At 40.2% G+C, this 20,326-nt stretch overlaps 1 protein-coding gene across 2 annotated transcripts; it reads right to left on the bottom strand.

Annotated features, from left to right (window-relative positions):
- Positions 1-1,102: 1,102 nt before the first annotated feature.
- On the bottom strand, positions 1,103-17,882 carry Ccdc58 (Coiled-coil domain-containing 58). Of its 2 annotated transcripts, XM_080278054.1 has the most exons (5): positions 17,832-17,882; positions 16,648-16,736; positions 9,245-9,370; positions 5,816-5,962; positions 1,103-1,984 (listed from the first exon to the last, which is right to left on the bottom strand). In XM_080278054.1, the coding sequence occupies exons 2-5, from the start codon at positions 16,654-16,656 to the stop codon at positions 1,880-1,882; spliced, it is 387 nt and encodes a 128-aa protein (XP_080134180.1). In that variant the 5' UTR covers positions 16,657-16,736; positions 17,832-17,882; the 3' UTR covers positions 1,103-1,879. The 2 variants fall into 2 exon arrangements, with proteins under 2 accessions (XP_080134180.1, XP_080134179.1); XM_080278053.1 differs by lacking the exon at positions 16,648-16,736 and having other exon boundaries at positions 17,832-17,879.
- Positions 17,883-20,326: the final 2,444 nt, after the last annotated feature.

Here is a 20,326-nt window from a genome sequence, read left to right as displayed (position 1 = left end):
GGAAAAGAAACAAGATGGCCATACATGCAGGAAGGAGCACCCGAAGAAGGACACCCGAAAGGAAAAAAAGGACAGCTCAAGGGATAAGGGATTAATCCCCAAGCTAGACCTCATCAGATCATATAGCTCTGCTAGGGTTACAGGAGAGCGCTACCCCTCCCAGCACAGCAGCCACCAGGCGGGGCGCGAACTCGCAACCTCACAATTACGAGCCCAACACCCTACCACCAAGCTACCGCGCTCCCCAAGGACAGCTCAAGGAGGACTGAATATTCAGCATGGAAATAAATCCACCAAGGCATATACACTAGCATTAAAGGTAAATCCAAAGGCAGCCTGCTCTGGGGTTGTCTTTTGAAAAAGGAATTCTGCTTTTAAAGGAATGTACACACTTGATGCTCAGTGGGTGCAGTGATGCTAAACAGTACCCAGAAGAGGTGGCCTACAGGTGATATCTACAAGCAGATGTTAAGTCATCAGTTTTCTTCCGTCTGCTGAGCAGATCATGTCACTTAAAGCCACGGGGGTGGTTCAGGAAGAGCTGTTGCTACTGGGGTGCTACATTCCCAAGGGACTTGTAAATGAGTTGATTAGTGTGATGAGAAGGGCATGTTATGTGAACGAGTATGAGGAAGAAAGGAAACAAGACCGTGAAACTGAGGGCTGTATATACCCAGTATGTGCATTTGTAAGAAAATGAGACATGAAAATTGAAATAGCAACACTATTGCCGAAGGATGGAAATGTACAGATGTAATGTGTTTGGTGATGCATAGGACATATGTTGCACCCTTTTTAAAACCTGGCCAGCAGACATAACATCTCTCTCTTCAGACTGTATACAGCACAACTCAGTGTGAATCAACAGCTTGTGAGGTGCAATGCAAAGCCAAGAATTTTGAACACTCTGATGATGCTTGACAGGTGTAAGGCGCATTTCATTGGATACTGTACCGACAGTTACGCTACTTACAAGTCTTCCTGTTCCTATTTCTGAATCACATGCATCCAATTTATAAGTACAGTAGGAAACTGAGTTACAAAGATGGTTACAATGATTATACCACAACCAGACAATCAAAGGATGAAAAATATTCCACGGCTGTAAAACAGCTTTACTATACAAACAACCCTTCATATGCAAATACAAAGAATATAATTACATTTAAAACTGTGAGGTTGGATTACGAACACAACTGTCTTATAAAAAAGATGGCATACATGGAAGAACTTACCAAGTCACGAAAACAAAGATTATGGTGTAATGGTGTAGAGATGCAATGGCAGCATCAAATACTGTACTATACACAAACTTTAGCCAACATTAGCACATGACATCAACCAAACTGTGAATAACCATATTGGCATCTATTCAATCATAATAATAATAGACAGAGATTAGAGAGATTGGTAAATGAATGAAACAATTTGGTCAACTTACCCTCATGAATCCATTCCTTCTTAGTTTACTCTTGCTGCTCCTAGATGATTCTATTCAACTTTGGAAAGGTCTCTTACACTGAAGGTGTTCTTTAAGGCTGCACCTAACCTCTTCAGTCTGAAACATCTATCCTAAACTAAATAAAGCCATCAAGAGATGGCAAATGCACACATACAAGAACTCATGTCTGAGTGCTAAATCATGAGAGATAACAAGTGTACCACAGAAAACATGTCCCATGTCTGTGTGGGTTAACATAAACTATGACGCACTTTGCCATCTCTGAAAAAGAATCAGCCAATCCACTCTCTTCCCTGAACTCCATCAACAAATCCACAGACAGATCTTGGTGAGGAGTGTGATGGAAATAAAAGTATGACATTGTACTATACAGCAACTTCAGCAGCCTGGTTCCATTCTTCCACACCTGATGGCATGTCAGTGTGGGGGTTTGTAGAACTGGCGACAACGTTCAGTGAACACCTTAAGGCTTCGTGATCGGATAATTTCCTCTATGTCAGATTCACTTTGTAGTTCACGGATCTGAGGGGAAGAAGGAGGAAGAGAAGGAGGATGCTTTATTTACTTAAGTTAGTCCTTATTTAAAGTACTTTCTCTTAAAGGTGTTTCATTATTTAGCTGCTAAATTTAACACCATTTTCACCTAAAGTTGCTCATAATTCAATGTGAAGCTCTGCTGAAGCCAGAGAGTGTTTTTTGTGCTCGTAACATCCTGTCGTAAACCAGAAGCGTCTTACTTAAAGCTGTTACACCCACATGCATGATGGCAATAGCAGGATATTGTTTTGCTTGGTGTGTCTGTGTCATTTTGCCTGTCAATGTGTGAACAAAATACCTCAAACCATTTTTATCTGATTTGAACCAAACTTTGTGGAAAGGTTGAGGGACTTTCCAAGGACTGACCCACTGTTTTCAGGTACAATGGGTCAAAGGTCAGGGCCACACAGCCAGGTCAACTTACTGTTCTGATCCAGTTTAAACTGAACTTGGTGAGAAGGCAGAGGGTTAGACAGAGATGAAATGATTCAATAAAGACAACATTTAGGCACAGATCAAGGTCACAGAGAAGGGACCAATGTTCGACCCTACAACACCTATAGTGTTGCTATGATTTGGACCAAACTTGATGGAAGTGTTGAAGGACAGACAAAGATGAAAAGACTCCTATTTGAGAACATGGACACAGAGTAAGGTCACTGAAACAGCTTTGATCCAATTTCGACCAAACTTGGCACAAGGGATGACGGTAAGGCAAGGATGAAGTAGCTGGATTTTGAGAACAATCAGCCACATATCAAGGTCACAGGGCAAAAACAAATGTTCGGTCCTCAGACAAATTGTAAGGTGCAGGTGCTGCACACTGAGTACCTCTTTTTGTTCTTATTACTTTCAGATGTGTTTGCTCTGCCTATGAAAAACTCTTCAGTCTGGGGCAGTTACATAGGATGGTCTGTACACTGTACAGTATAACACATCCCAGTTCTCATGTTTTGTGGGGATGGCTGTTACCTCACTAGTGGTGGTGACCATCATCCACTCACCTGATGAAGTGCTGCCAATTTCTTCCTTCCCCTTTCTCATTCTACCTTTGTGTCTTACCTCCTCTCTTCCTTCATCTCCCTTTCTTTCCCATCACTTTTTATTACTCTTCTTTTCACTTCAAGTGGACCTACATTGAATGACAAGCCTAATGAATTCCTGTAACCTAGGAAACCATTTACAATGCTAGGTGGAAAAAAAAAAAAAAAAAAAAAAGTGAGGCCTGCTATGGTTCCAATTAACTGCGTGGAGACAAAAAATGCAGCATCCATCCAGGAACCAAACCTCCACAACATTCCCTGCGATTTGCTGTGGCAAGGCACTGTGTACTGCAAGCAAACATTGGTTCGCTGCACGGGATGACCCCATGGGGGAGGTTACTTGCCTGTGGTTGATAAGTTTGTTTGGCCAGACAGAGAAAAACAAAAATAACCCTGCATCATTTTTACCTCCCATAATCTCTGTCATGCTTTATACTTCCTGCCCTTTTGCTTCCATTGACTGAATGACCAATCACTTTCTTAATGATGCAACCCAAGTGTCTGCACTCCTCATATCAGAAGACTGAGCTATCCCTGAAGCAAACAAGATGGGAAAGCACAATTTACAGACCACTCTGTATCTATAGCCTTCATCAACCTCTTTAATGTGAGAGGGCTTTCCCAAGTAGTCTAAACCGTACAAAGGTATACACTGTACTACTGTGTGTGTATATGGACAGTTTATATGTATATATAAATATGTATACTATATATATATAATATATATATATATATATATTTCTTATGTGTCCGACTCTGGGCATAGGCTACGCAGCCTGATTTCTAGGCCCCAGTAATCCTCCTACGTACTGCACACCTCTACATGTCACCACTTCGGCACTAACACCCACCGTCCATACTGAATACATGCTAGGGCTGTCTCATACAGGACTGGTGTATTGGTATTATATATGGGGAAACCTAATACAACCAAAGCCAAAAAGTATTCGGAAAAGACATTCGAGCTCATGAAAAACGAAAGGAAAGGAAAGTAAAAACAAAGAAAGATAAAACACAATGAGTGGAATTAAATAAGCTTATCAACAAGAGACAAAGAGAAGAAAAAAGAAAGAGAAACATGGATCTGATCAAAGAAACCATAAAAAAAATGAATAAGTCTGAAACAGGTCCAATGTATAATGGCACTAGGAAAGCAACAAATTATATCACTGAAAGACAAAAACCGTGAAGTCATTAAATGCAGGGATAAGATGGTGAATGAGCTGAAGAATTTTACAAAGAGCTGTATGCCGAGGGCGTTGTCCGGACTGACTCAACTGAATATGTTTATGTGAAGCTACAGAATGTGGTAAATGTTTTTGGCATATCCAATAGAGTCAGGATTCCAGGGGCTTGAATGATGAGTGAATGGAAGTGTGGCCCATTGGATCGGGCAAATCTGGGCTATCTGGACACTGCTATTCCTCACCTTGTCCTACAGTGGGAAAGGAGGTCCGAATGATGATGATGATGATGATGATGATATATATATACAGTACCCTCGCGTCCAACACGCATTTATCCAGCATGATTCGCGTCCAACACGGAGAGCAAAAAATCAGTACGATTTAATACAATTTACGTGCTGTAAAATGGGTGCGTAAGCATAACACTGAAGGAGCTCCGAGAAATGGGTGAAATCCGCAGAGTTCGCTTCTAGCACGATCACCCCTGGTCCAACACGGTCATACTGGACGTTCCCGTGATGCTGACAGCCAATCAAAACTTCCGATCAAGTAGCCTCCCCCGTCCGCTATCGTGATGTGATCGTGACGTCGTCCAATGAAAAACGCTTCTGCTCTCACGTGATGTTTTGTTTAAATTTCTTCCGCCACAGCGCCACTCGGTCGCATAATTCGCATTGGACAGTGCTTTTTTCTCGCTACATTTTCTGCCCTTGCTACTGCATTTTACTATGCTCACGATGCCTAGGAAGGCTTCTAAGAACCCCACGAAGCGGGGGCACCTCCCTCAGGCCACCAAACTAGAATTCATCAAGAGACAAAAGAAAGGGGAGAGGAATTTTGAAGGATTTATGAGGGAGGTTAAGGAGGAGCAGCAGCCATTAACCGCTTGTGATGCCAGCAGCCATCCTCCGGGAACCCAGTAGGACTACCTTCAGTCTCGGATACCACCTTCCATTCCCAGCAAGCACACCAATACTATCCTAAAAGGTTAGTTATCATTCATAGTACAGTACCATTTATTATAATTACAGTAGTACCTGTAAATGTATAGGTATATGGTAGGTATATAGGGTGACTTTTCCTAGGGTTGCCGACATAATTCATTTTTCCCCATAAGCTCTGTTGTTTGTCCAACACGTTTTTGGTCCAACACGGGACCCATGCATGACAATAATACTGTGTTGGACGCGAGGGTACTGTATATATATATATATATATATATATATATATATATATATATATATATATACCTGTATATATATACCTGTATATATATATATATATATATATATATATATAAAATATATATATATATATAGAGAGAGAGAAAGAGAGAGAGAGAGACAGATAGATAGACAGATAGATAATATTATGTGAGCAACAGATCCTAACTACACCTCTAACTTAAACCCCTGTGAGTCACATCCACATGGAGTTTCTTAATCCTAGTGACCAGCAATTGTCCAACTGTTATCCTGGGTTGCAGGAAACCATCTGGCTGGTCACTCAGTGTGCAGCAACATGATGCTTAATAAACCATACTATAACTAACCTCCATCAACTCTATTTGCTAATACTGTACTCACCATGCTCTGCTCAATGCGTACTTTCTTCATCATAGTTGGGTCATCTCGTCTCTGCACTGCCTGGCTCTGGAGTTCTCGTAGTCTCGCACGGGACTCATTTAGGCATCTCTCAATTAGTGACCCTCGTTCTTCATAAGTTTTATTCAACTGGAGATTAGATGGACATGTGAGCATTTAGTTATAAAACAAATTAATTGGTGATCACAACTCAAATCCTTTTCTCCCCACTAAGAGACGGGTTGAGGTAGGATTCAGAAACTGTGAAAGCAGGAAAACTATAAACACCACAGTCAGTGAATGGACCACACAATTATTTACATGCCATTCAAGTTCCTATAACCATGACTTCACCTCAAAAGCCAAGCTATCTGCATTTTTTTTTTTTTTTTTGTATGCTTCTTTACTGATACAATTCATATTCTGCTGCCACATAAAATCAATCTATTGACTATTGAGATTTTAAAAACCTGTCACCTGTCATGTGCTCCTACCTACAAACATAATTCATCCAACCAACTCATCCACTAAAAGCTGCTAAGCACTATCAACTTCATACCTTGCTTCCTCACACACTCATTTACCACATCCATCCACCTTCTTGGCCAACTGTCACACCACCTCTAACCTTCTAACTCAACTCACACATACCTTATCACCACTCCACAAATACAAGTACAGTAAAAGTCCTCCAATTCAACCACCAATAATCCAAATATCTCAATACCCTGAATTTTTCAAGGCAAAATTTTTTGAATTTTTCTGGGCTTTTTTCAAATTTTTCTTGGCTTTATCTAAGGATTTATCTGGCTTGGACTTGCTCTTTGACTTGGATGTACCTGCCTGCAACTATTCATCAACAGGCGGTGGCTCAATCGGTAAAGAGGTGGCCTGCAGTCCTAGCGGACCCAGGTTCAAATCCCCGCTGGGGCAGGGAACAGTTTATGGATTTGAATTTCATGAAATCAGACTCTACTGATCTACCAGAAGACTCGCCAACATGTCATACAAATACTCCCGCTAATACCAATACACCAGTCCTGTATGAGACAGCCCTAGCATGTATTCAATGTGGACGGTGGGTGTTAGTGCCGAAGTGGTGACATGTAGAGAAGTATGGTATGTAGGAGGACTACTGGGCCTTGAGAGCAGGCTGTGAAGACTATGGCCAGAGTCGGTCACATTAAAAAAAAAAAAAAAAAAAAAAAAAAAAAAAACTTCTATGCATTTCTGATGAGTAAAGCAATAACCCAGATCATTTAACTGTTTATTTAATGATCATGTACATATTTCTAATGGTTTCAGAGGTCCCTCCCAACACTGAAAAAAACAGTAGTCCGAAAGACCCTCAGTCCCCTGCCATTCGGATTACAGGACTTTTACTGTATTCCTTAATCTAGTAATCCCATTTTCACTCTCATGCAATACCAAAATCTCACCCATATATTCATGCAACTCTCTTGCAGTCTCCTCTCTGATCTGTTTACTATAGTCTTCATAGCAGCAGCCACCTTCCTTCCTTCCTTCCTTCCAAACCCTTGGATCATGTGCAAAAACCACCTAATTACTTCCAAACACTTGATGGGGACTGCTAGGAGAAAATATTCCTCAGAAGAGGGAGCATGGCTTCATTTGCATTGATCTGACTCATTCAAAAGATGAAGGGACTGTTTCTTCTTATGACAATGCAACTGGTCGCTGTACAGGATATCACTTATGCACGCCATAATTAGAGTGAACATTAAGTAAAAATTCTATTTATTAATTTATCTAAACCTTGCTGCCTTAATCATGGAGGGGGATGGCCATAAACAAATAGCCTCCACCTGACCATGTCCCCTGTCATCAGGTGGCCCTCCCTTCATCCCACACCACTCTCATTTATTTCTATATCCTCTCCCTCCACCTCACCCTCTAGTCTCCCTTTTTCCTCTCTGCCATACTCATATGCACTCTTTTAGTCAATTTCTCATTTTCCATGTGTGGCACATGACCAGACCACCTCAGGATATTCCTCCTAACACTTTCCAGCACAACCACATGAAGACCACAATACTTCTGGACTGCCTCATTAGTCTGTCTGAACTGAACTGTTGTCAACTGAAAATTTCTGTTACAATTATCATACCATAAAACACATGACAGTGAAGAAAACAATGACCACACAGTAACATCACTGCACTGCCATACACATGAATTTGGGGTCAAATGTTTGGCCCTACCGGCTAATATTCCTGAGCTGAGTGAGGCCTGATATGTTTCCCTAACCAAAGATTTGATGTGATACATCACGGAGGAAAGTGACAGACATGCCATAAGTGTGAAGTAGTTGCAATGGAACTGTAGTTGAACTTTGGTCCCTGACAATGCTGTACTCAGATGGTAATGAGACTGACTTGGGGTGTATTTTCAACTTGGAGTATCTGTAATACTACTGCCAAACATGTGAACAAAAAAAACTTTGGTATGAATGGCCTATGTGTCATGAACTGTCAGTAAGCAGAGGACTGCCAATATGCAAAATGGGAGGATGATGGTCATATGGGTAAAATAATGGATTATAATAGCTCTTCATCCCTTCACTGGTGCTGGACAGGAACACCTACAAGTGATGGCACTGACATAACAAGGCAGCACTTACACAGATGTCCTTAAACTCCCTATTTCATGAAAGAAGGAGGAGCAACTACAGAAGATGGGCAATGTCAGTTTGCAGTCCACTGGATTCATGTTCATATCAACTTCGGGACACAAATCTTTCACTACAATGACATCTTTGTTATTTTAATTAGGCTGCCACTGGATGATACTGTTTAACTTAAGGACATCTGGTAATGAAGGGGTTATAAAAGACTTTATGTAACCCATCTACTCTAGAAAGTCCCTCCTAAGCTGAACAGAGCCAAATGGATACTGCTTGAATATTTAACCCAACCCGTACTGCAGATCTCGTACGAGGCATAATCAAGATCCGAAAGGGCCACACTGCAAGCTTCATATGAGGTACAATTTTATATTGATTATAAAACAATGACCTGGGGGAGGTAAACTACCTTACAAACAATCAGCTTGGCAGGAATTAAAAATACATCCTCGCTGTGAAAGGATTCTGGATGTAAGCTCAAATCTCAACTGTTGTAGGAAACAATTTATGGATCTGATTTTAGTCAACATCTTTCACAGGTCTACTGTAATTCTCCTCTAACAATGAAGTGTTGAGATCTAAGGGTAGGCTACCATTGTCCAGAAATTTCAAGAGTATAGACTAACCTAGGTCCCTTACAAAAAAAAAAAAAAAAAAAAAAAAAAAAAAAAAAACTCTCTCTTACAGCTCTGTACCCAGCACCAAGTAAGTCTCAGACTAGTGCCACCTGGCCACTAGATCATTAGGCATCCTCTAACACCCTATATAATACAGTATGAACAACCCACCTGTTGATAAAGCTCTTGACAGTGGCTTGCTGGATCCACTTGACTCCTGAAAGACTGTGTGGGGGTGGCCAAGTTCAGCTCATATACGATCTTGTCATCGATAGCCCTCATGGCCTTTAGTGTGTCCTAAGCAAAGGGCAAAACATACTAAAACCATGCAAAAGAACCAACAGTAAGGTTATGAAGTGAGAGGGTAGGGTCTGATGGTTGTAAGAAACTAAGTCATTCTCATGGCAGGCTTTTAACACTGAACCCACTAGGCAATTATCATTTGGCCAACCATTACTATTTCAACAAGGTATTAATGATGCTTAACACAATATTTGTACATCAGTACTGTACAATGGTGTCAGGTCTGATATTTAGGTCATGGTTCAGGTTCTCAGCTAAATACCTTAACTGTCTGACAGGTCATGGTCTGAGATTTACATCAAGGTCTGATATCTGGATCATTCTCTGGTAGTTTCTTCATCATCTGACTGACAGTTCAGACCCTCATTGTTAGATCATAATATGGATTTATAGGATTACCATATACAGTTTAAACACAATCGTGGCCAACTTCGGGGGGGGATATATCTATCTATTGCCTGACGCCTCAATCCCGTTCAGGGTGGCCACAAACAAATCGCCTCCACGTCGCCCTGTCCCCTGCCATTTCACTGCCCCGCTCCCAACTCACACCCCCCTCTCTCATATACCTCTCCACCCCATCCCTCCATCTCACCCTTGGCCTCCCCCTCCCTCTTCCTCCCTCCACCTCACTCACATACACTCTCTTCGTCAGTCTTTCACCCTCCATCCTCTCCACATGGCCAAACCACCTCAGTGTATTCCTCCTAACGCTTCCTATCTGTGTAAAATATCAATTAGGGATATGACAAATACCCATTCCCACAGTTCATTCTTGGTGGTCAAACAGAAATGCCTCCAATTTCCTCTATCATTACTCAACCCCATCCACTCTCAGCAATGAAGGGTGCAATCCCTAAACTCTTCTGCTTGGTGGTGGATGGTGGAAACCATCATCCACTCACTTAATGAAATGCTGCATACTCTTTCCTTCATCTTCATTATATTCTTTTTCTGTGTCTGCTCTCCTCTCTTCCCTTTTCCCTTATCCATGCTGTTGCTTTTTATTACCTGTACAATACTCTTCTTTCTACTTCAGGTGGCTCTACACTGAGTGACAAGCTTAACGACTTCCTGTAACCAGAAAACAATTTACAATGGTGGGATGGTAACCATATATCCAAATAATGGGGTCATGTGGAGACTACTAAGGTGCCACTGTTAACTGGGTGGAGGGACACAAATGCAGCATCCATCAAGGAACCAAACCTTCACACTCTGCCCTGCACTTACTGAGGCGAGGTGCTGTCTGCCACAGGGGAACATCAGCTGACCACACAGGATGACCCTGCAGGGCAGTTCCTTGTCTATGGTTGATGGGTCTACCCAGCCATACAGATCAGGCTTACTTAATAATAACAACAACTCTTTGATCCTTCAACCTCTGATCTTTCCCTTTTCATTCTCAAATGACCAGTTTCAGAGGCTAGTTGTCTGGATATCAGTAAAAAGATTTTCCAACTTGCAAAGCTTCATTTGGAAGGTATGTAGCTCACTATGGATTCCATGGGAACTACTGTAGGGTACTTTGATACTGTGAGGTGAATTTGAATGGTAGCCAAACCCATAAGTCACTCAGCAAGCAGAAAATACTGCATAAATATGTTTGCAAGAAAGTGGGTAAGTGCTGTGTACAAGTGTCAGAGGTGACCTTAAGGAGTCCCCCGACTAACTTCCAACCATGCCAGCCTTCTCTATCAGTGAAACAGTAATGGATGCCATTGATGTAATGTTCACCCAACACATGGCACAGGCCCTACTATATAGTAGCCAAGGCTATCTAAGCCTAGTGACAATCAATTGTGTATGATATGTAGTGTGGTGCTACAGTATAACAATAAAAGCCATTAAGCATTTCTACTTTCAGTTGAATGACAGGAAGATATTAGGGTCATTCCATGAAAATGTCAACCTTTAGTGTCAATCTCAGAACTGATCATCATACATACATACATACATACACCACCTAATTCTGTGTTGCCCCAAGAGGAGTGTAACAGCCCGGGGCTAGGAAAGTTGGTCCTGACATTTAAGATGAGAGTGACCAGCCTCACACATCCCTAAGTGGCATTATGTGAGCAATGAACTCCAACCACCACTTGGATATAAACCTAAACAGGCTCAATCCGGTTGGAGCGCCTTAATTACCCACTAAACCACCAGGTGTCATAGTTTGGTTATATGGTTACGACCCACTGCAGCAAATGGTTTCCTGGTGTACAGGAAACCATTTGGCTTGTCACTTGGTGTAGTCTACACAGAGTGACTCTACACTGTAGAGTCACCCATAAACAGAAGGAAGAGGAAAGAAAGATGGAAAGAAAGACAGAAGAGGAACGAAGGAAGAGAGGAAAAGGCAGTCACCCAAGAGCAGCACTACATCGAGTGAGTGGATGGTGAGTGCCCCCACCTACCACAAAGAAATATACAAATTATTTATCATTTTAAAGCTTAAATATTGAATTTTATGATTCTGGACAGAAAAAGTTTCTAAACTGTCTTCTGAGAGTGAGGCATTAAAAAATGTCACACCTGTCACTGAAGAAAAATTCACGCTGAAATTAGTGATTTTCTTATCATCACTGACCCAGGTATGTATTTGTTTGGAATGCTGTCATTGGTTTTTATTGAAATAGCATCTATTTGAGCTGTAACTGTCACTACAGCTGTTTACATATACAGGTACTTTGCGGTCAGACTGGCACGACCTTGAAGTGGAAGTACTCCAGGAGTAACGTGTGACATTTATTTAACAGTTTTCCCATACACAGCTTACGAATTGGAGTAAACTTTATATTATAAATAGGCATCCTAGTACCTTACTAATGTAGCCCTGTGATATCTTGCAAGAGACTTTGGTAAGCCATATGTTCCATCACACACATTACATGCATTGTGTGAGGAACATTACCGGAAAGACGGAACATTTCTCACGCACAGCTTTAAACAAGAAATCACTGCAGTTACACTGAAATCAAGGAGAAATGGGTGGGTATGGTGGGAAGGGTGGATGGGTTGATGTCATGGATGGCACTGTTGGGTGAGCAGGGTGGGTGGCATTCGTAGGTGACCATGGTTAAAGGGTAAGATGGGTTGTCGGAGTGGGTGGGTCACCAGGGCGGCTGAGAAGATTGTGTGGCTGTGGTGCTGTGCGTGGGTGGTTGGGTTGGTGGGTTGGGTACATTTGTTGGAAGAGCTTGGTGGGTGGCATTAGTGGATGGGCAGAGTGGATGGTCGAGATCGGCGCGCTTGGTGAGTCGCACAGGTGAATGGGAAGGGTAAGTGTTGGATGGGTTGCGTGAGCAGGTGGATATATATGTGGATGGCTGGATATGTGGCTCCCCACCAGACAAGCCGGAAGTGGGACTAAGGGCTAGTAGTCATATAGCTTCTCACTGTTAATTTGCTTTTAGTACATCGTTTAGAAGACAAATAAATATTTGGTATAAAATTCTATATAGCAGGACCATTCTAATGAAATCTGCTAAAGCCCCAACGTAATTATTTCTCACAGAGCTGAGGGTGGATGTGTACTAGTAATAATACATATAATAGTAGATTAAGTTACACTAATACTGTATTACATGTGGCAAGACATGAAAGAGAGCAAAGCTTAAGATCTCCGATCCACCCACCTAACAAACAGGTAGTTTTATAGGGGTTAGGAGGAGGAGTTGGGGGGTGGACATGTGCAATTAACTTCTCCTCTGGTGGCAGACTACCCTGTCCCCTTATAAGTGTTCATTGCTGTACTGGTTCATTATACAACCAAGTTGTCTAAACGCTATGAACTGCAGTCACTGAGTCAGTGCCTGAAGAGGGCATGATCAAAGTTAATTACATTAGAGAGAGGGACATCAACAGAGTGGGTCATACTCAGTTTCATTTCCCTGACAACCCAGACAGAGATGAGATAGCAGAGGACATGGTTGAGTAGGCTTTGCCAACTCAAGTATCAGGAATGGTACATACATTCAAAGGGGTGACTTTTCCCTCCTCGATCAACTAGTCAATGTTGATGTCATGTGGATGTCACTTAAACAAGAACTGTCTGCTGGTTAGTTCATTCAATTATTCATTATCTAATCCAGCATTACCCCATGAGGCGGTAGAAGCCTGGGGTTAGGTAAGTTGGTTCTGGCATTTATGATGGGTGACCAGCCTCACTCATCCCTGAGTGGCATTACATGAGCAGTAAGCCCCAACCACTCCTTGGATATAAACCAGCACTGGCTCAATCCAACTGGAGCATCGTAACTGTCCATTAAACCACCAGGTGCCATAGTATGGTTAGCCTACATGTTTGTCACCCAGTATAGTAAATGGTTTCTTGGTGCACAGAAAACCATTTGGCTTGTCACTCAGTGTACAGTCACCCATAGAGAGAAGGAAGAGGAAAGAATGAAGGAAGGAAAGACAGAAGAAGAAGGATGGACAGTAGGATGTGAGGAAAGGGCAGGCACCGGAGAGCAGCACTCCATTGAGTGAGTGGATGGTGAATGCCCCCATCAACCATTTTCTGGTTAGTTTATTACTGTACCAGTATGTAAATTTCACATCAGTACACGTTTTGTTTATGTTTGTGATACTTATGATTACTGTAACCGTAAAAGGAGTTGATTGTATAACCACATTCCAATAAAAAATTGCACAAGTAACGTTTCTTACCTTTTTGGTAACGTGTCTCACAGTCACAGTTTCCATAAGAGCAGAACAGTTATTGGGAATAATCAAATTTGCTGGGTATGGTTAGGGCCCACATCTACTGCCATATTACTGATAACAAGCACTCCTTGACTGACCCAGTCAAATCACGGACTTATTGAAATTACTTATGCCAACTACAAGCGGAAGTAGCATCATAGTAACATTCCTCACGCAACTTTTGAAAATCTATATAATATCCAAATTAAAACATATAAACAATCCGACTCTGATATGTTGTAGCGTGAAGTGTTGGTTATTTATATAGCTTACAAAAACCATTTGTTTACATTGCATACTTTTGCAAATACAACTGAGGGTAGTCCAATAACTTGTCTCCGAATGTGACGTTTCCCACGATGGAATGACCCCCACTTTTTTTTTAAATACATTGTAGCGAAATTACCCCATCAGGTACCTCGAGACTTTTTTTCAGAAATCTGTGGTGTGGCCCAATTTTTTTCTTTTTCACAAAAATTATTAGGCTATACTGTAGGAATCTTTAGCAGAAGGGCTGACTGTATAAACAGAGCAACAAAAAATTCAATGTTCCGTATGTCGCGGTTTGTATTTAGCAAAAACCGCCGTCCATGGCAAAATTAACACGTTTTACCCTATTCTAATAAAGCTGATCTTAGTGGTTCATCCACTCACCAACATCACTGACAAGGTAACTGTCAGAGAAGAAACTGATGAATAGAGGTGTCACTGGCTGTCTTCCTAACAAAAAGCACTGATAGTTAAGGTGACCTATCAGCTCCAAATTTTAGAAAAAAAAAAAAAAAAAAAAAAAAAAAAAATCCATTAGTGACAAGGTAGCTCGCCTAACTGCTAAGCCTTATCAACCACCGCATGAAATACAGATCCTATACAAGGCTAGCTGAAAACAAATATCCTAAAAATATCTATCTATCTATCTATTGCCAGACGCCTCAATCCTGTTTGGGGTGGCCACAAACAAATCGCCTCCAAGTCGCCCTGTCCCCCGCCATTTCACTGCCCTGCTCCCAACTCGCACCCCCCTCTCTCATATACCTCTCCACCCCATCCCTCCATCTCATCCTCGGCCTCCCCCTCCCTCTTCCCCCCTCCACCTCACTCACATACACTCTCTTCGTCAGTCTTTCACCCTCCATCCTCTCCACATGAGTCTACAGCTATATTTAAAATGAAAAGCAAGACAACCTTTATTTTGTATATATATATATATATATATATATATATATATATATATAGCTGACTCATTAGAGGGCTTATAATTGTAAAAGTATACAAAGTATGCCAAGTTACAACAAAACAAGGTACTAAACTAGATACAATGTAGGCCTACTGTACCGTACTGTACTCCTCCTCAAAGAATAATACCCGATAACCACACTACAATACCATGCAACTGAAAAAAGATCCATATATATATATGTATATATTATATATACTGTATATGTATATATTATATATTATATATACTATATATATATATATATATATATATATATATATATATATTACATATATATACATATATACATATATATATATATATATATATATATATATATATATATATATAACATACAGTGGGGCTATGCTGAACAAAATCAACGACACTTGTACTGTAGGTGTTCTTTGAATAGAACACTCAGGAAGAAAGATATGAAACTTATTTTTGGATATTACATAGACACAGCCTTCCTGAAAAAAATGAGACACTGTGTATCCAAAAAAAACCTATAAATGGGATGGTGACACTCAAATAAATGAAGACTCTTTTTTCAACCTCCTTTTGGGCAAATATGAACATGCTTCAAAAAATGCACTAAAGCTTATGAGAGCTCACAGAAATCATGCTCAAATCTCACCAAATATATAGGATAACAAAAAGTACACTTTAAACATGTTTCACAACCAGAAATAAGTATTTTCAGAATAAGGAAACACATTACAAAACTTCTGTAAATTTTTCCACTTTGAGTGAGTAAGCATTTTTCAGTTTCATGGCACACAAAACACAATAATGTGAGCGAACTCAAATATTGTCAAACACATTCTAATCTGTACCACATGACAGGCACATAAGGCAGTGGGGGAGCACACTAACAAACGACGATATCACTGAAATTGTCACAAAATACCACAAGTCGTCCACGTCAAATGCAAGGCCGTAATCGCCTAGGGTTGTCAAGTTTTCTGCCAGAGCACGTTCTTCCATGGGAAAGAGGGCTGTGGGGTGGCCTGGTTTACTAAGAGGTTCCCTTGCATTTGCCTTCCTGGCTGCAATTGTTCCAACAGGATTATGATAAGTCTCAGACGCCTGTCGGAATCTCTTCAGACATGACAGCTTCAGCTGCCCTTTTGAGGTCCTCATCAGAATACCTCTTCTGGGGAGTCTTCCTCTTATAGTTCCTGACCATCAGAAACGAAATAAAATCATTCAAATCTACCGACATTCAAAATCCAGCAACATTGCTGGATTTGTCCGTTTATGTTCAGAATAACCCCACAGAATAAATAAATTCATTAACGATAAGGGACATGATAAAACCTCATCAAACTTCACGTAAACTTACCTTAGTCATACATTAATCTGCGGGTGAAATTTCGCTGATCTGGGCCTAGTGCAAGTGCTTGAAATGAGACGTAGTATTTACATCACACACTGGCAGGAGAAGAGCATTTAAAGGGCCATTACATTTAAAGGGATGAACACTAGCATTTACATTTTTTTTATGGACATGAAAAAAAAAAAAAACACATTTCACACATCATTCAACAGTCAAAACTTTATAATTTAAGCTTCATATACCTTTCATATATAAAAAAAAAAATTGAAAATCTTCGCAATAGCCCGTCGTTCAGAATAGCCCCATCGTACGGTATATATATATATATATATATATATATATATATATATATATATATATCTGACTCGTTAGAGGGATTATAATTGTAAAAGTACTGTATACAAAGTATGCCTACAACAAAAGAAGGTACTAAACTAAATAGTGTACCATACTGTACCAATTAAAATTACACTTGTCCAAATTCGCCTTCTCAAAGAATAATACCCAATAACCACACTACAATACCATGCAACTGAAAAAGACCCATCATCATCTTTTGTTGTACAGGTACTCTGTATCCTTTAGCTACAATAAAAAATTTCAGCTATTAACAATGCACAATATGTTTTAAATGCAAACAACTGAGTGTTCAGGGATGAAAAATTTACTTATATAAGGTAGTACTTTTATAATTACTTACTGACAGATTTTTTTAAAGATCCACCACCTTCTTTTGTTGTATAAGTACTCTGTACAGTATCTTCAGTAATTATTATCAAATCAAATCAACACATACAACCTACAGCACCTTCAGTATTATCAAACCAACACATACAACCTACCGTACTCTATTCAAAATAAATGGGAATACCAGAAAGAAGTTAACACAAAAGGAATAAACATGGCGAGTCACTGTAGGAAGAAATGCTTTATCATCTACTTGTCTGCATCATAATATACCTTTTGTATCCACTTAACAATGCAAAGAACTATAACGGACGTAACATCGTCTGCTGGAGTGATCAGCTGACACCGGCCCCGCCAATTTCACTTTCAAACAACTGACAACAAAACATCAATATCACCTTATGGAGTATGTCATTCAGTTGGAAACTACAGGTTGTGTAATTCATCACACATGCAGTAGCACTTTACACAAGGTTCCACAACAGGATATAAATAAGAATTACCGTGAGGTCTTCGCATGATGGCTGCGTGGGGGCGGCCATATTCCCGTGTCCGAACTCTTGTATAATTTGGAATTATTAGTTCTTATAGAATGCATCATGTTACTTTCACTGGTATGAAGGCAGTATACGAGTGCTTTCTAGTTACCTTATAGATCGTATTCTATTATATTCTAATCATATTATGATGACAAAATATCCCGAATTCCTGTTGTAGAGTGTTTATACAACAAAAGAAGGTGGTGGATCTTGCCACACACCTGCTTCAGCCAGGCCCAATAGTTACATACAGTACAGTAAGTGACTGGACATTCATGGGTGTGGCCACACTGTGATTTACACATTTGGGTGTAGCCACACGCTCTTTTATAAGTTATAAGAACGGAGAATTATCCAGGAAACTTACCTTCTTTGGCTACGGGAAAGTTACAATCTTTTATCTGATGAACAGTTTTCCTTGAATTTCTATATTTTACACGTCATGAGTTATTATAAGCTGAGACGCCTCAGTAATGTTAATTTGTATAAATAATTATAACCTAACGGTTCTAAAACCTTTGCCAGCTCCAATTTAAAAGTTTACCTGTCATAAAAACAAGCGAGTTCCATTTTCTGTGGATAAATATAAAGGAATATGATAATTTGATAGGCAGCTAACACAGACTTTCGTGTCTAGCTGAAACGACATCAGTCGCCAACACTGCTTTTATACTTTCACTTCCCTCAGATTCACCGTGCATACCACAATAAGATCAGCATCTATCAAACTCTCCGCTTTCGATGTTCGTGACAAGGACACACGAGCAAGATTATCTGTACTCTTTATAAGCATATTAATCAACTGGGACTTTTATCACGTTTCACTACAGTCACTTTGTCATGCGCATTTATGTATTTCTTTATGCACAGGCTTCTCTTCCGGACACATATCCCTTAGTCAATGTCCAATATCATTTTCTGACACATCAAATTACATCATTCACTGTGCCACATCAGCTCAATCACAAACCCTATAGTCAGTAGGCACAGATTTAGAGGGGACGTGGGGCGGGGGGGCGTGCGTTCCCAATTTTTAGGTAAACCAATATGAGTCCTTCGAATAAAAGAAGAATGGTATTTACCATTGCCCATACATTCGTGCATATTACTGTACTCGTATGATTAAAAGAAGTACAATAATAATGCATTTTATTTTTTTATAATTAATATACACAGTTATTATGCTGCTAGGTATTACTCCTAGAAAAAAATGGTGGTACGGAATTGAAATGTTTATTGCTGCAAAGGCAAAGAATACAAAATAACAAAAGGTTCATCAGAACTAATTAAGATATCTTTGTTTTCACTCTCGCAGAACACAGCTGCCGAACACTGGCCGACCGATCTATTCGTATTATTATTTGCTGTTCCCAGCGAATATCTGACATATATTCCATTGCTGAGATTATTCACACACAAACACGTGGACTGTATTCCATACGCAGTTGATTATAATTATCCATGTATGCATTTATCCCCGCACAAGTTGAGTGCTACATGAATGTGCAGAAGAGTTAAGCAGACCATTATATTTATTATTCAAGGAATCCTCAGGTCAAGGTAAACTACCTGAAATTTGTAAGAAAGCAAACATTTTTCCCCTATTCAAGAAAGGGAATAAACAGAATCCACTCAACTATCGACCAATATCACTGATAAGTGTTGTAAGGAAGACACTAGAAAACCTGATAAGAAAAGTTTGGGTAAACCATCTTGAACACAATATTACAGAAAGGCAGTTCGGGTTTAGAAAGGGAATATCATGTGTTATTAATCTATTTAGCTACTATGACAGAGTTACAAACACATTACAGAAAGGAGAAGGATGGGTGGACATTATCTATTTAGATTTTCAAGAAATTTAAGCATTTGACAGAATACCACACCAAAAACTTTTATGGAAACTGTACCATTAAGGAGGTATCCAAGGCAACCTGAACTGTTGGATGCAGGATTTTCTCATGAAAAGGGAAAATTAATGAGAACAGTACTAAGGGGAAAGTACTCATCATGGAAAGAAGTGACTAGCGGGCTCAGTGCTGGCACCAATTATGTATTTAGTATATATAAATGACAGACAGTAACACTGGAAATGGAAGCTATCTAAATACGTTTGCGGATGATGCAAAAATACAAAGGAGAATTACTAACACACACTCTGTGCAGGGGCAGTCACTAGCCAGTGCTAAAGCTGGAACCGCAGATATGATTGAGTACATCCAGAAGCCACCAGCAGCAAAGGCAGGAATTGTGGGAAGCAGTGAAGGCCCCCAAATTATGGATAGCATCCAGATATTATTCGGAGAAGGACAATCACTCTCAAGAAACGAACTTCAAAATACTCAGCCTCACAGCGAAATTATGGCACTGGAGGCAAAAATCACTGACTGACGACCTGTGAAACTGTTACCAAATGGGAATCTATTCAATGAAAATGGCTCATATGATTTTCCTCTGCA

This window comes from Coenobita brevimanus, chromosome 72 (assembly GCF_032717465.1).
Source record: "Coenobita brevimanus isolate Jiangsu-jjx chromosome 72, ASM3271746v2, whole genome shotgun sequence".
In the NCBI taxonomy this organism is placed as follows: domain Eukaryota; kingdom Metazoa; phylum Arthropoda; class Malacostraca; order Decapoda; family Coenobitidae; genus Coenobita; species Coenobita brevimanus.
The sequence above is the reverse complement of the archived record's forward strand: the minus strand, read 5'-3'. Positions and strand labels throughout refer to the sequence as shown.

Excerpts from the sequence above, each read along its gene's own strand:
- Ccdc58 (XM_080278053.1), bottom strand. The coding sequence starts at position 17,870 with ATGGCCGCCCCCACGCAGCCATCATGCGAAGACCTCACG. Across the intron at positions 9,371-17,831 it reads CATCATGCGAAGACCTCACG|GACACACTAAAGGCCATGAG; the intron begins GTAATTCTTATT and ends CCCTTTGCTTAG. Across the intron at positions 1,985-5,815 it reads TACGCATTGAGCAGAGCATG|ATCCGTGAACTACAAAGTGA; the intron begins GTGAGTACAGTA and ends TCTTCCCCTCAG.